General features: G+C 37.4%; 1 protein-coding gene across 12 annotated transcripts in view; it reads left to right on the forward strand.

Annotated features, from left to right (window-relative positions):
• UTP20 (UTP20 small subunit processome component) overlaps positions 1-15953 on the forward strand; it is an 88953-nt gene that overhangs the window by 59558 nt on the left and 13442 nt on the right. For all 12 annotated transcript variants that reach the window (XR_004965897.1, XR_004965898.1, XM_036298257.1 and 9 more), the window contains 16 exons: positions 641-728; positions 1568-1711; positions 1829-1879; positions 1990-2142; positions 2702-2857; positions 3170-3310; positions 3739-3876; positions 5368-5507; positions 5755-5837; positions 7873-8168; positions 9206-9345; positions 9602-9758; positions 11838-11936; positions 13214-13381; positions 14515-14681; positions 15469-15610. Coding sequence is in view for 10 of the 12 variants with exons in the window: in XM_036298257.1 (XP_036154150.1) it covers positions 641-728; positions 1568-1711; positions 1829-1879; positions 1990-2142; positions 2702-2857; positions 3170-3310; positions 3739-3876; positions 5368-5507; positions 5755-5837; positions 7873-8168; positions 9206-9345; positions 9602-9758; positions 11838-11936; positions 13214-13381; positions 14515-14681; positions 15469-15610 (2263 nt within the window). In the remaining 2 variants the exon portion in view is untranslated. The remainder of the gene's footprint in view (positions 1-640; positions 729-1567; positions 1712-1828; positions 1880-1989; positions 2143-2701; positions 2858-3169; positions 3311-3738; positions 3877-5367; positions 5508-5754; positions 5838-7872; positions 8169-9205; positions 9346-9601; positions 9759-11837; positions 11937-13213; positions 13382-14514; positions 14682-15468; positions 15611-15953) is intronic.

Raw genomic sequence — 15953 nt, forward strand, 5'->3', positions numbered from 1 at the left:
CTTTCACCAACATCAAAAAGTTGTACGTTAGAATCTTTCAGGAACTTCTTCTAAACGTTTCATTTATGCTGTTGTATTTCTAAATTATGTAGAGTGGAAACCACACTGAATGCACTGGTTAAATTTTAGCACAGGCTCTGTGGTAGTGGGAAGATGATAGATCAGGCACCAGAAAGACCAGTGTTTGGAGGGCCTGCTCTGTCACTTCCCAGCTGGATGACATCAACTTCTCTGAGTCTTGGTCCTCTGGAGAAAGTGGAGCTAATAAGTCCCACATTGTAGAGCTATGGTGGGAGTTAAATGAACTACTTTTTATAGTCTTAAACAAGTCTTGGCACTTAAAAATGTTATTTCCTTGTAAAATATGAAATTACTAATGGCCAGATTGTAGCATTGGAATTTACTTTAACCCACCTAAACAATCAGACATTACAAAAGAAATAGAATAGTAGCCGGGAGCCTGAAGGTGGAGAGAAGAGTGGGCACTGCTGAGAACCGAGTTAGACTTTGTATACAGGCACACATACTTAGTCATCTGTGACTTTTGTCACTGATGTTTTCTACAAAAAGTTTTAGCTCCTTAGAGAAATACGCTTAACTTGTTTGTTTTTCTTACCTATGAGTTATTTTCCTTCTCTAGGATCAGCAAGTTTATGAAAGACAAAGAACAGAGTTCTCTCCTCATTACACTACTGCTTCCCTTCCTCCACCGTGGCAATATTCCTCAGGTATATACACAGGACGTGACTTTGCCTTCGAAGTGGTGCTTGATTAGGGTTATTTGCAAACAGTAATTTTATTGGTTAGAGTCTGTGATGTATTTGCCTGCAAGCATTTATGAAAAGATTTATACAGAATTATAAACTTGAAAATAGAAGAGAAAAGTTGGGACAGAATTTTGGGAATGGGAAGACATCATCTACTGTAACAATATAAGTGTCAGCCCCTTTTTTCCTTTGCTTAGCTTCTCATCCATTTCAGGATTTTGTTTTTCCTGACTTTGATCAATTACAAATCTGGAACCCAAGAAGTGCATTGTGTAATCTCAAATACGGATCACAGTGGCAAAACTGAACGAAAAGTCAGACTGTTTTAATATTCAGACATAGCTAAGAGTTTCTCATATGATTTTCAAACCCCAATTCAGTCTGATTAAAAGAGCCTCCCTGTGGCTCAAACTCATTTGCCAGGCCTTAGTAGTTATACTGGGCATCTACTATATAGTAATTCTGTTTAAAAGGCCACAGATCTGGGCATAACCAGAGGCGTAAATTCTTCACCAAGCTCATGTTTCTTGGCTCTTTTTGACTTGACAGTAGGAGAAAAGTTGTTTGAAGACCATGCATATTTTCTATTAGAATTAAAGGAAGAAACTGTTAATGGACATTACTGTGGGTTTTATGTTAAAATGCTAAGAACTTTTAAAAGACTGTGGAACAGCTTTTCCAATGATGAGTTTTACTTCTTATTCATAATTATTTATTTTGTGTGCTATAATATATGAAAGTCAAGTTGACCAGTTTTATAAATTATTGAAATGTAATTTCTCTTCCTATTTCTTCCTAAGGATACGGAAATCGATATTCTGGTGACAGTGCAGAACCTGTTAAAACACTGTCTGGAGCCCACAAACTTCCTCAAGCCCCTCGCAAAACTCTTCTCGGTGATTAAGAACAAGCAGTCGAGACAGCTGCTTTGTACAATTTTCCAGGTCTGTGATACTCATTTCCACCTGAATCACCTTTGTGAGTGAGAGCAGGGAACCGAGGGGTAGTGGGCAGAAAAGTTAAAGTTTTATTCACTAATGTACTCTTTTCATTCCTTTTAGACTCTTTCTGATTTTGAGAGCAGGTTAAAATATATAACTGATGTTGTCAAGGTAAGAAAGAAAAACTTTATTTCTCTTTTGCTTCAAAAGTGTTATATCATTTTTGTTTACTTAAGTTTTATATATCTTCACTTACATGGTTCTAATGGCATTTCTCACAGCTTAACGCCTTTGATCAAAGACATCTTGATGATATCAACTTTGATGCTCGCTTCTCAGCATTCCAGACCATCACCTCTCATATTAAAGAGATGCAAACCGTGGACATTAACTACCTAATTCCAGTTATGCATAATTGCTTCTATAATCTGGAGGTAGGTTTTTATAGCAAAACTTTGCCAATTATTTTTTATTGTTTTGATAATACAACTACATGACCTAATTTCTTAATTTGTGTTTTGAGGAGGACAAGGGTTTTTTAGTATAAAATTTCTTTAAGTTGTGGAATATTTTGTTTGGCAAAGACCATATTGTTATTCTCATGATTTGAAAAACTAAGATCTACCAAAACCGGTTTGGCTCAGTGGATAGAGCGTCGGCCTGCGGACTGAAGGGTCCCGGGTTCGATTCCGGTCAAGGGCATGTACTTGGGTTGCGGGCACATCCCCAGTAGGAGATGTGCAGGAGGCAGCTGATCGATGTTTCTCTCTCATCGATGTTTCTAACTATCTCTCTCCCTTCCTCTCTGTAAAAAAATCAATAAAATAAAAAAAAAAAAAGAAAAAAAAAAAAGACTAAGATCTAATATAATAATAGAGGAATATGCAAATTAGCCGGGACACTGTAATGTCACAACCAATCTATAAGCTGCGGAGAGCTACATTCCATATTATATTAGTGCATAGAATTATTTGGGTGTTTTCCTGTGTCCAGTTAGGAGACATGTCTTTAAGTGATAACGCCAGCATGTGCTTGATGAGCATCATCAAAAAGCTAGCTGCCTTGAACGCCACGGAGAAGGAATATAGAGAAATCATTCATCGTTCACTCCTGGAGAAACTGAGGAAAGGATTGAGGAGCCAGACAGAGGTATTGGGGTTTGTAGTTGTTACTTTTTCTCTTAAGTTTGTTATGTTTCTGTTTTTCTCTACTTAACTACTTAGAAAAAGCAGTCAGGCCTAGTACATTTAATTAAAATACTTGATTATGTAATACTTACCAAACATTTAGGAGGGGGAATGGAACAGAGCAATCCCTTTTGATGTAGCTTGTTTTTATAATGAGAATGTTTTACTTTTTTAAAAAAAAATTGATTTTTTTTGTGTGTGGGAGGTGTTTTTTTTTGTATTATCTAGGAAGCAAATTCTAATAAAAAATTTTTTCTCAACTTGGTATTTTCAGAGTGTTCAACAGGATTATACCACACTGCTTTCCTGTTTAATTCAAACCTTTCCCCATCAACCAGAATTTAAAGATTTGGTACAGCTTACTGATTGCCATGACCCGGAAATGGACTTCTTTGAGAATATGAAGCACATTCAGGTAGAAAACATTTCTGTTTTTTTCCCCTGCCTATAAAATAAGCAGTTCACAGGTCTGTCTCTTTTTAAAAGATACATGTTAATTTTCCAAAAAGTTGTGAATGTCTCATTCTTGGTCTTCATGATATCAATCAAATTTGTGTAGGAGATGATCATTTTCTGGAGTCTGACTTCCTTGGTGGTATCACAAACTACATTAACAGTGTTACCTTTGTCATTTTTAAAGAAGCTTACTCGCCTTTGGATCCATTGTTAAACAAGTGCTATGGATTATGTCTCCGGAAGCAAGTCAAGGCACAGGTGTTTGCTCATGTAACAAGGACTGTATTGTACTCCTTAATCTTTCCATGGCAAAGGAACATGATACTGAAATGGAGTTGGCTGTAGGTGAGATTATTCAGTAACTAATTCATATTTTATCTAACTCAGATCCATAGGAGAGCAAGAGCCTTGAAGAAACTAGCAAAACAACTAACGGAAGGCAAGATTGTGCTATCTTCTAAATCTCTTCAAAATTACATCATGCCTTATGCCATGAGTCCAATTTTTGATGAGAAAATGCTCAAGGTAAGGCATTAAATCTAGAAGCTGGTAAATCTCTACCATGACACACTTTCCAAAATGTAGATGGGGGAATGGCATCTAAATTTTGTGGCATCCATATTGATGTTGTCACCATAATTAGAAGGTTAGAAGAGTTTTAAAGCCTTAGAATTGTGCATGGCACATAGTAAATGCCCTGTAAATTATGACTGTAGTTTTATTTTTGCTGCTATTAGCTCACAAAAGGCCAAGCACAGAATATTTCCCCTGTTAGCAATGATCATATTACTAAGATCAGCTGAGTAGTTGTCTTCCCAAGTGGCTCATAAGAGATGAAATAAAATAATAGCTACTTTTTCTTTAGCACTACACCAGATACAGGCACTATTATAAGTACTCGAATACATAATATTACTTCTTCCTCACCACAACTCAACCCTGTGTGGTAGACACTGTTATCACTATTTTACAGAACAGTAAACTGAGAATAAATGAGGTTAGGTAACTTTCTCAGTGACACACAGTTTCAGAACTAGTATTTGAACTTAGGACTGTCTTCACCATTATGTTCATAGTGCATAGAACAGTGCCTGGCACGTTATAAGGACTTGATAAGTATTTACTGATTAAATAAATTAATGAAAGATAGTACCCAGAAATTCAAGTCTAATTTCAGCAATATAAGGATTTGTGACTTGAATTTATACTGGATTGATTACATGGTCTTATAAAAGGATAGATTTGCTCTATTGTTTCAGGGTATTAAAAAATTTTTAAAGAATTGCCTAAGTAAATAAAAGAACACTCCTTTAAATTCCAGTTTAAAGAGCCAGTAAATACAATCAACTTGGAGTTTGATGGCAATAAAATAAGAAAGAGATATAGATGGGAAAAATAAATTATATTTAGGTTTAGTTGGCGTTAGCATGGTATATCTTTTTATAGTCTTATTTTTAACCTGTGACTTTACTCTTAAAGGGAGTATACTTTTTAAAAATATTTTATTGATTTCAGAGAGGAAGGTAGAGGGAGAGAGAGATAGAAACATCAAAGATGAGAGAGAATCATTGTTTGGCTGCATCCTGCACGGCCCCTCCTGGGGATTGAGCCCACAACCCCGGCATGTGCCCCCAGAATCAAACCGTGGCCCCGTGGTTCATAGATTGACACTCAACCACTGAGCAACACTGACCAATGTACTTTTGAATGTTGAGCAGTGCAATATATAATTAACTTTGACATTTGTCAAGTTTTACATATTCACAGTCTGTAGGGTTGAACCTATCAGGGAGGTCTAAATGGAAAGAGTCTAAAATGTATTAATGTTTTTCAATTAAAGGAAGATGAATTGACAGCATCTTTTCTTAGGGGGTGAGAATGGAGTATAGTTTGAGTATTCTGTCTTTTCTATAACTGTTAATCATCTATTGTCTACGCTTATTAATGTACCACATTAGCTCTATATTTTATTTGCAAATGCTTGCTCTATGTTGATGCTCTCAATTTGTTTTACAGCATGAAAATATAACCATTGCTGCCACAGAGATTATTGGAGCTATTTGCAGACATCTGTCTTGGTCAGCATATTTATATTACTTGAAACATTTCATTCATGTCTTACAGACAGGACAGATCAATCAAAAATTGGGGGTCAGGTACAGTCAAACTTCTTATTTTTGTTAAATGTAAATTTTGGATTATTTACTGAAATCATTTTTCTATAATCTAATTTTACTTCTACATTATATTAATGAGGTTATGCTCATGTTTGTTAAAGTCAAAAATACCTGAAACCGGTAAAAGTAATTCTAATGTTTATATATGTTTAAATTGCCTCTCCTTTTTAATCATCAAATGATATTATTAAGCAAATAAATATTTCTGTCTACCTTTTTTTAACAGCTTGCTAGTAATAGTATTAGAAGCATTTCACTTTGACCACAAAACTCTTGAAGAACAAATGAGAAAAATTCAGAATGAAGAAAGTAAGTTTTTAAAACTTTCTTAAACTATATTGCCATTGCATTTTTGGATACTTTATAATAATTAATTAAAGATTTACCCAGAGGAAATTCAACTTATTCTTTGTTTTTACTCTTGTAGCAGTGTGTCAGGCGGAAGTTAAAATGAGTACTTTGAGTATACTTGTAAAAACTTATGTAATAATAGGGAAGGCCAGTCTAAGTGATATAGGTGAAAAATCCGAGCTGTAGACATGGAAATCCAGTATTATTGCCATCACATTTGGAAAGAGCAATAAGCAATGAATGCAAAGGAAAGAGCAACAGTTAATGAAATATTAAGTAGATACAGTAAGGAACACTAAAAGTAGATATTTGACAAGATTATAAATGGACAAGCCTCTGGCAAAGTTGATCAGTGGAAATAGAAGGCATAATTAACAATATTGGGAACTTTAAAAGGTCTCAATGAAATGAAAAGGTAAAATATTATTATGATCTCGGTACTTATAAATTTGAGTACTTGGCTGAAACGGACAAAATCTAAAAACAATAAAATACAAAAACTAACTTTAGTAGAAATAGAAAACCTAACCACTAAAGACATTAAGTCTGTAGTTAAAAACCTCATGATGAAAATGCCAGCCTCAGACTGTTGTATAGGCAAGATCTACAAACATTCAAGAAATGGATAATTTCAACCTTAACACCAGCTGTTTCAGGTGATTGAAAAAGAGGACGCCCCCACTAAGTCATGAAATTGCTATAACTGGTTAATGGAATTTAACATATTAGCATACAAAAAATATTGATCATCTAAATATACACAAGGGAAATATTGATTAAATTCAATATCTATGTATGATAAAAGCTAATATCAAGCAAGAAATAAATAGAAATTGAGTTAGCCTATTAAAAGATGTCTTTTAAAAGCTAATACAACATCATAGTCAATAATAACGGATTAAAAGTCTTTGCTTTAAAACTAGAATGAGGCAAGGGTATCTACTACGACTGCTCATGTCGAATATCAGTCTAGATTCTAGCCAGCACAGAATAATAAGGAAAAGAATGAACACTCAAGTAGGCCACGGTATCTGTCCTAATTGTTTTTGGCTAAAGATGTTGAACTATTCTAGCCCTCAGTTTGCATTCCTCTATATTCTTCCTCAAAATTTTCTAATTCTTTGATTCACGGTAAAGTCATTCTAGAACCACACTAATGAATAGAAAGGACTGGTTTGAATGTGTGGGAACTATATGTGTTTTAAACAATTAATGTATTAAAGCCCTTTAACAGTATGTTTAGCCAGCTGCATCTGCATTTTGCATATGTAGAAACATTAGAAATTTTAAATACTTAATTTGCTTAACTAGCTCTTCTTAGATATGTCTGAAGTTTAAAGCATTTTTTGAGCACCTACTATGAACTGGGATTTTATAGACATAATATCATTTGTCCTCATAAGAACCTTACAGGCACTGTAATTATTAGTTACCCAGTATTTTTTATAAGAAAAATTAAGATTAAAAAATGTAAAGTAACTTTCCCAAAGCCACACAACCAGTAAACAAAACAAAGACTAATAATTAACATGTTTTGAAAGTCAGTGAAGTATCAGAAATACATTTTAGGCGCATTATAGCCTTCATCTCATTTACTCCTCACAATAGCCGTGCAAGGTGCTGTCTGCATTTTACTGGTGAAGAACCCAGAGCCCACTAGGCTTAAGGTAACTGACTGTGGTCACATGGCTGGTTAGCAGAGCCACGGCTGGACTCAGCCCACAATGGTGTGCTGCCTGATTTTCTTTAATAAACAGAACCGTAATTGTCAGTATACTTGTCTCTATTCCTCATTAGACTCTAAACTGTGAGAAAAAAGCAAAACAAAACCATAATCCCAAAACCCTCTCATTTACTGTGACTTCTTCAGCACTTATCTTGCCTGCCCATAGTTAGTGACTAGATGCTTTTTATTGATGTTGGTAGAAAAGACTACTTTAACACAACTGTGTTGTTTCCTTATTTGATTTAAGATGCCTTTGCTGTTTACTAGATATGGACACAACAGAAGCGACTGAGTTGCCAGAGCCTGAAGCCATGGAATTAGAGCCAATGGATGAAGAAGAGATGGAAAGGAGATGTAAGAGTCTGTCAGATGGCAACGAAGAAGCAGGAAACCCCGACCCAGCTGATGGTGAGGAAACACCAGCCAAGGAAACCGAGTGTGTCACCAAGTCCTTCTCTTCCCTTCCCCGGAATAAGGAAGAATTGGAGAGAACAATTAAGAATATCCAAGGAGCCATAACAGGGGATATCCTACCCAGGCTCCATAAATGCCTGGCATCTACGGTAATTATTCTGCTTGGGGCCCACAGGTCTGTGTGAAGCGGGGTGTTTGTGGGGCCCTGTCAGCGAGAGGCTCTTAACTATTATTGATTGATGTCAGCGTTTGGATTTTCTTTTATCTCAACATTTCAAAGTTCACTTTCTTTCTCCTCTAGTCATCTTCGGGTTCATCTCCTGCTGCAGCTAGGCAGTAATGTTCCTTCTGCATTATGATTTCACTTGGTAGATAATATGCTTTTCTATCTCTGAAGTAGATAGTAAGATGACTCCCATTTCTAAAACAGGTTATTAAAAATTACTGTCTGTTTCCCTTTTTTCTTTCTTGGCTACTTACCTGCTGTTCAAAATTATCTTCCCCATGGTTAACAGGGATAACTTTTAGCAGTGGATTCTCATGATGCCATAGCCCTTCCTACTCAGTATAAAACATGGATTGGCAAACTGTGGCCATAGGCTGAATCTAGTGGCCTATTTTTGTAGCTAAAGTTTTGTTGGAACACAGTTAAACTTGTTGATTTACATATGGTCTGATTCTGCTTTTGCATTACCACAGCTGAGTTGAGTGGTTTCCACAGAGATCAAACCAAAAATACTTATTCTCTAGCCCCCTAAAGAAAAACTTTTGCCAACCCCTGGTGTAGAATATTAACTTGGTCATTTTATATCTTAGTAAATAGCTTTATTTGAGACACTATATTTCTTATGAACCAACAATGTCACTCAAACACTTGAAAGTCCCAATTGATACATATTTTATAGGATTTTTGTATATTTCATAGCAGTCTTAACCCACTGTAGTGTAAACTTGGCTTTATTTTTTTCTGGTTGCTCCTTTGAAAAACATTGCATTGCTATTGTTTTTACAATTTCTAAAGGTTTATTCTCAAAGTGCATAATTTAGTTTGTTTTCTAAGGCATTACACTTAGAAATGGACATCAGTTATATCAAAAAAGCTTCTCTTTCAAATGAAAGATTGTAGTGTTAGTGGGTCCCTGATCTATTTATCTTCATTTTAGTTTAACCTAAAATTTTCTTACAGACTAAACGGGAAGAAGAACACAAGCTCATAAAGTCCAAGGTTGTGAATGATGAAGAAGTGGTTCGCGTTCCTTTAGCTTTTGCCATGGTTAAACTAATGCAGTCCCTTCCACCAGAAGTTATGGAAACTAACCTCCCAAGGTATGTTGTGTGACAATTGCAATAGTTCCGTGAAAATCACAGATTGCCTCTTTCTTCCTAACTTGAAAGTCTTTTATCAGGAAGAAGAGAAGTACTGTCACAATTTGCTGTGCTTGACAATCCTAAGTGGGAAATCTGGGTTATGGGCAATGAAGAAAGAAAAGGATGTTTATATTTTTATTTGCTTCTGGGGTTTTTTGGTGTGTTTTTTGTTCTGTTTTTTTGATTAGTCATTTTTCAATTTCTCATTTTCTAGTATTTTGCTAAAAGTGTGTGCCCTCCTCAAGAATAGAGCACAAGAAATCAGAGACATTGCACGCAGCACTCTTGCAAAAATAATAGAAGATCTGGGTGTGCACTACCTGCAATATATTTTAAAAGAATTACAGACTACCCTTGTCCGGGGCTATCAGGTAAACTGCATTATGTGCTTCATTTTTAAGTTGGGTTGGAGTTTTTATATTTGCGGTTTGAACACTCTTAAGTCATGCTGCTTTGGGCCTATCTTCAGTATAGTTGATCCCCTTAGATAGCTGTCAAGAATAGTCAAAAGTTTCTAGTCAGTATTTTTTAAAGCTCCAATATTTTATTTTTGAAAATATCCTTCTAGGTCAAGCTTATATAACCTGTCATTTTTCTCTTAAATCACTTCATGTCAACTTCTGCATTCTCTGAGTCCTTAAAAAAATCTTGTTGAATGCATATTGAATGTATTGCAACAAATGTGAGCAATAAAGAACATACACATCTATTTAAGAGTTGAAACAGTGTTGGGCACTGAGCATACAAAAGATAAATCAAGTACAGCTCTGTCTTGGAGGATTTAGTCAAAATATAAGGGAGCATCTACAGTATTTAAATAAGTAGCCCTTTAACCAACTGTTTTTCAAGCCCATCCCATCCTATATAATAAAAGGGTAATGTGCAAACTGACCCTAACAGCAAAACGACTGGGAACGACTGGTCGCTATGATGCACACTGACCATCAGGGGGGAGATGCTCAATGCAGGAGCTGCCCCATGGTGGTCAGTGAGCTCCCACAGGGGGAGCTCCATTCAGACACAAGCCGGGCTGAGGGTTGCCTGCGAGTGCAGCGGCAGTGACGGGAACCTCTTCCGTCTCCTCGGCAACACTAATGAGCTTCTCCCGCCTCCTCTGCAGCACTAAGGATGTCCAACTGGGGCTTAGGCCCGCTCCCCATGGGACATCCCCCGAGGACTCCCGGACTACCAGAGGGATGTCTGACTGCCAGTTTAGGCTCAACCCCCCCCCCCCACCCCAGACCCCCCAAAGAATGGGCTTAAGCTGACAGGTGGACATCTCCCGAGGGGTCCCGGACTGTGAGAAGGCACAGGCCAGGCTGAGGGATCCCTCCCCCCGAGTGCATGAATTTTCATGCACCTGGCCTCTAGTTATTTATTAAAATAATTAAAAGAGGGAGGGGTAGTAAAGGGTAAAGGGGGTCAAATATGTGGTGATGGAAGGAGATTTGATTTTGGGTGGTGGTCACACATGCAATATACAAATGACTTAGAGAATTGTATATCTGAAATCTGTATGATCTTATTAACCAGTGTCTCCCCAATAAACTTAGTTAAAATAGAGGACATCTGGTCATGTAGACACTACCAAAATTGTACTATTCGGCTGTCATTCTTCATCCTCCCAAAAGTATTTTTTAAAATTATTTAAAGCCTCAGGAAACATTTCAAATATGTAAAAGCCCTAAAACATCACAAGTAGATACATATGAAACTATGCCTTTGAAATCCAGACTGTGTCTGGACAACCCAGTGTGCTTCCTTAGCCTGTGATCATTATCTGATGTTTACCTTGGAAGCAGTATAAAGAGTCAGAAAGCCTGAGAGCAGCGCAGCGTAGTGATCGGGCTCTGGTGCCAGCCCGTCTGCTTTCAAATCTGACTCCACCACTTCCTACACACGTAACCTTGAGCAAGTTACTTGACCTGTCTGTGCCTCAGCTTTCTCTTTAAAAATGCCGCTAACACCCCACCTACCTCAAAGAAAGAATGGGTGCAGATTAAATGATTCCCTACATGGGAGGTATTAATATGTGCCTAGCCTGTGGTAGGCTCTTAGGAATGTTAGCTCTGGTTACTCTTGAGGGCAAAAACGTATTTGTGTCCTTCACAGCACGTTATGTATCAGCTTTGATTGCATTCAACATTGGCACACTCTTTAATTCACAGGTTGGTTTGTAAAGTTCAGGGCTCTGTGCCTTTATACACCCCTGGCCTGGCTTAGTCACAATAATCCGAACCATGGTCGTGTGTTTTCCAAACAGCTTTTGTACAAAATGACTGGTCAAAGGATTTTAGGTAGTGATAAAAGTACGTGTCATTTGTCAAAACTTCTCCCAGCAGTAATGACAGACATGTACCTGAGTGCTCTCCTCGCAGCAGTTCTGAGCTCTTACTTTTTTCTTGTGTGGTGTCTTAACCAGTTATACCTTTTTCCACATTTCATTTTAGGTCCATGTCCTGACTTTCACTGTTAACATGTTGCTGCATGGCCTCACCTACAAGCTGCAAGTCGGAGATTTGGACTCTTGTTTAGATATAATGATTCAGGTAAGGTTTAGAGAAAGGAATTCCAATTTTTTTTAAATAAGCCAAGGACACCAAAAAGTCAGTTTACAAAATAAGAGAATAATAGCCTATGAAAATGAAATTAATGTTCTGTCTCATATCTTAGATTAGCAGGTTTAAAAAGCTAAGACTCAGGTGAAGTGAGCTGGTGTGCTGCTGTTGTTTTCTGGAAGGAAAATTGGCATTGAGCAAAAATTTCAACCACGTCAAAATATCTGTTTTAAAAGAATAATCAGAGTTGTGGTCTTGGGTTTATATAAATGTATATTTACCAGAGCTTTATTTATAATAGTGAAAAATTACTAACAGTCACCTTTTAAAATTGAATCATTTGATAATTTGAGGTAATATTTGGAAGAGACTAAATTTTTTTTAATATATTTTTATTGATTTCAGAGAGGAAGGGAGAGAGAGATAGAAACATCAATGATGAAAATCATTGATTGGCTTGTCTTCTGCACGCCCCTTACTAGGGATCTCCCGCAACCCAGGCATGTACCCTTGACAGGAATCGAACCTGGGACCCTTCAGTCCACAGGCTGACGCTCTATCCACTGAGCCAAACTGGTAGGGCTGGAAGAGATTAAATTTGCTACACAACATTTTGTTCATTATTTAAAACTGCAGATAATAACATTTTGAATTAAATGTATTAATTTTGATTACTAAGTTCAGATGTCATGAGAATTCTTAAAAAGAAATTAAGCAGCTCTGGTAATACCTAAAACTTGTCTGCACATTATGCAGTTATATGTATAAATCTGTGCAGCACAGTAGGTACTTGAATAATGTCATTTCATTATAACACTAGAGGCCCGATGCACAAAATTCGTGCAAGGCGGTTGGCCTCAGCCGCCGCGGCTTTGTCCAGAAGGTCGTCCAGTCTAATTAGCATATTACACTTTTATTATTATAGATTGCTGAAATGTTTGTATCTATTAGCCTGTGGTACAACTGGTTTTGTTATGTGTCATTTTGCTTAAGGTTGCAGAACCTATTCACGGCAATGAAAACAGTTTTCTTCTTTTGTTTCCCATTAGTATAAACCTTCAGGTATTTCTGTATTTGTTATTTAGTAATTGGTTCCTAAACTACATTGAGAAAAGTGAACTATAATAGAAACTTCTTCCATCTAATTTCAGTCCAGTCCAACTCGCTTTCCTTGATTTGGACGTGCCAACGCTCTTTTCCAAAGACTGCTTATGTTGGCATATCTCGCTGAATGTACATAACTGCCTTTTGACCTTTTTCTTTTAAAGATTTTCAACCACGAGTTGTTCGGTGCCATTGCCGAAGAGAAGGAAGTGAAGCAGATCCTCTCCAAAGTCATGGAGGCCCGAAGAAGCAAGAGTTACGATTCTTATGAAATCCTGGGCAAGTTTGTAGGAAAAGATCAGGTGACAAAACTGATCCTTCCGCTAAAAGAGGTGAGGACCTGAGTGCTGCACAGGGATCTTGAAAAGAGCCTGGCAGGGCAAACCTTGCCGCCCTTGATCACCATTTCCCTGGTGTAAGGACACCAATACCATGTGGCCACTAGTCGGCAGCCCTGAGTTGAGCGTTCTAACCCAAAGTTCAGAGTCCCTGCTGTAAACCCTGAGATGCAGGAGGAAAGGCAAGAATCAAAGAGTGGGTGAATAGTACATCTGGGACCAGTCAGCAGCTAAGAATGTAGCCTTTGGAGCCAGACTGCTTCTCCCAAAATGCCAAGAGGAAGAAAACTGGCATTTGTTGAACATACATAATGTTCTAAACATTGTGCTTCGTTATCTGTTGTAATCTGCACAACCACCCTGTGAGGTCTATGGTACCTCATCTTAGAGACAAAATTCAGGCTCAAGAAGGTAGAAAGGAACAAAGTTAAGGAGGAAAGTCAATATTTAGTTCCATATCTTTCTGAGCTGAAGCTCACATTTTTCCACTGTTTCTTTGCTGCCTCCTCTTGGGCAGGGACTGTAATTCACCTCCCTTCATAGAGTTCTCTGTGCCTATTGCAGGGGTGAACATTCAATAAACATTATTCTTTCTGTCGCTGTTATATGTACTAAGACTAGAGCAAAAAGCACTATCTAATGGCATGAGTTAACTATAATTCCAAATGTTTTTGTGCTGTATTAACTCTATAGTTGCTCCTAAAACGCATTTAACCTGATCTAAGAGTGTTAGCTATGCTTTGAGGATGAAAAAGTCAACAGAGCACATATATTTTCCATGTGTATCATCAAATCCCTCCAAGGAAATGACAGTTATTATTACCAGATCTATGTAAGGAAATGGCTTTAATGCACCGGGAGGGTCAACATCTCACAAGTGTCACATCCTGTCTCCAGCTGTGTGTCCTCGGGCCTTACCCACAGAGAGCAGAGAGGGGCTGCAGGACACCTGGGGGCGCCCACACTGCTGACCCTGGTCTTCTCTGGGGTTGAGGTGATGGGTAAATTTGACTCTGTTATATCTGTTTGAAATCTTATAAGATTAGAAAAATTTTAATTAGAAAAATTAGAACAAAGCCCAGTGCAGTTCTTTGTTACCTGAGCATGACATTTGTGTTTGCCTCTAGATCTTACAAAATACCACGAGTTTAAAACTGGCCCGGAAAGTTCATGAGACCTTACGCCGAATCATTGCAGGACTGATTATAAATCAGGAAATGACAGCAGAATCCATTCTATTGCTCAGTTATGGTTTGGTCAGTGAAAATCTCCCCCTGTTAACAGAGAAAGAAAAGTAAGTTTGAAAAACAAAAACTCTCATTTAGGTGCTTGTTTCTGATAAGACATTCAGTTTTAAATGGTTTAATTTAAAAATTTGCTTTAGTAAAAAACAATTAATATTTAAGTTAAAAGATTTGTGGTGTTTTCTCTGATTTCATTTCTGTTTGGGATGTTGATTGAATCAAAGTTAGGATAGAGTTTAAATATCCTATATACCTCTTACTCTGGTCAAATAGAGATTTAGATCTTGAATCCTAATAGCAACTCTACATAGTACTGTCTTTATTTCACAGAGTAGCTGACCCTCTTCACCAATCTACTAAAGGTGGTTTTACCATTTAAATATCAGGACAATCTCATTTCACATACCCATAGTTTCTTAGATTAGAATCTGATCTCCCTAATGCCTTGAGATTGAGCACCAGTTTACAGTTCTCTTTATTTTACAAAGCATACCATAAACTACTTGGCAAAAAATAGGAGCTCAATACATATTGTTGCTTCTAAGGAGATTTAGATCTTAAAAGATTTAAAAATGCCATACTGGTAAACTTCCTTTAGATTTTGTTTCTGTGTTGTTCTGAAAGAGACTCCTTGGCACTTGTTTTCAGACATCAAAGAAAGGGAGTGTACCCCTGCTATTCATCTGAATTTGGGAGTGTCCTCTGTGTCTCATGGTTAAGGGAGAAAAGACCCCTCAGCAAACAACACATTAGCTAGTGCTCAACTCTCATCCCCAGAGAGGGCCACAGTAGCCTATGGGAACGCAGCATTTGTTTTTATTCCACTGTGATTGACAGAAATCCGGCAGCCCCTGCCCTGGATCCACGTCTGCCACCCCAGAGCTGTCTTCTGCTCCCCCCAACTCCAGTTCGAGGCGGGCAGAAAGCTGTTGTGAGCAGGAAGACCAACATGCACATATTTATTGAGTCTGGGCTTCGGGTAAGAATTAACCCTAAAGTGAGACTCACTGCACTTGGTGGGTCTGTGCCTTTTCCTGCTGCTGAATCTCAGTATTGCTTAGTTCCACTGTAAATGTTTTACTCGAAGTAAGTTATGGAATTTTTTTAAAGGTGCACTGGTCCAGTTACTATTTATATTGATCTCTTCCAGTACTTACTTTGATAATGTAGCTCTCTCAGAATTGATGATTCTGACTTAATATTATTATGGTTTCATTTTTGCTTTGCCCATTAGTTTACACCTCTAAAACTGAATTCTTTTAAAAGGTGGTGAGCTTTTAAAAACACAAGTCTAATCATTTCATTTCCTTTTAAAACCCTTT

Source organism: Myotis myotis, unplaced genomic scaffold (assembly GCF_014108235.1).
Source record: "Myotis myotis isolate mMyoMyo1 unplaced genomic scaffold, mMyoMyo1.p scaffold_m19_p_3, whole genome shotgun sequence".
In the NCBI taxonomy this organism is placed as follows: Eukaryota; Metazoa; Chordata; class Mammalia; order Chiroptera; family Vespertilionidae; genus Myotis; species Myotis myotis.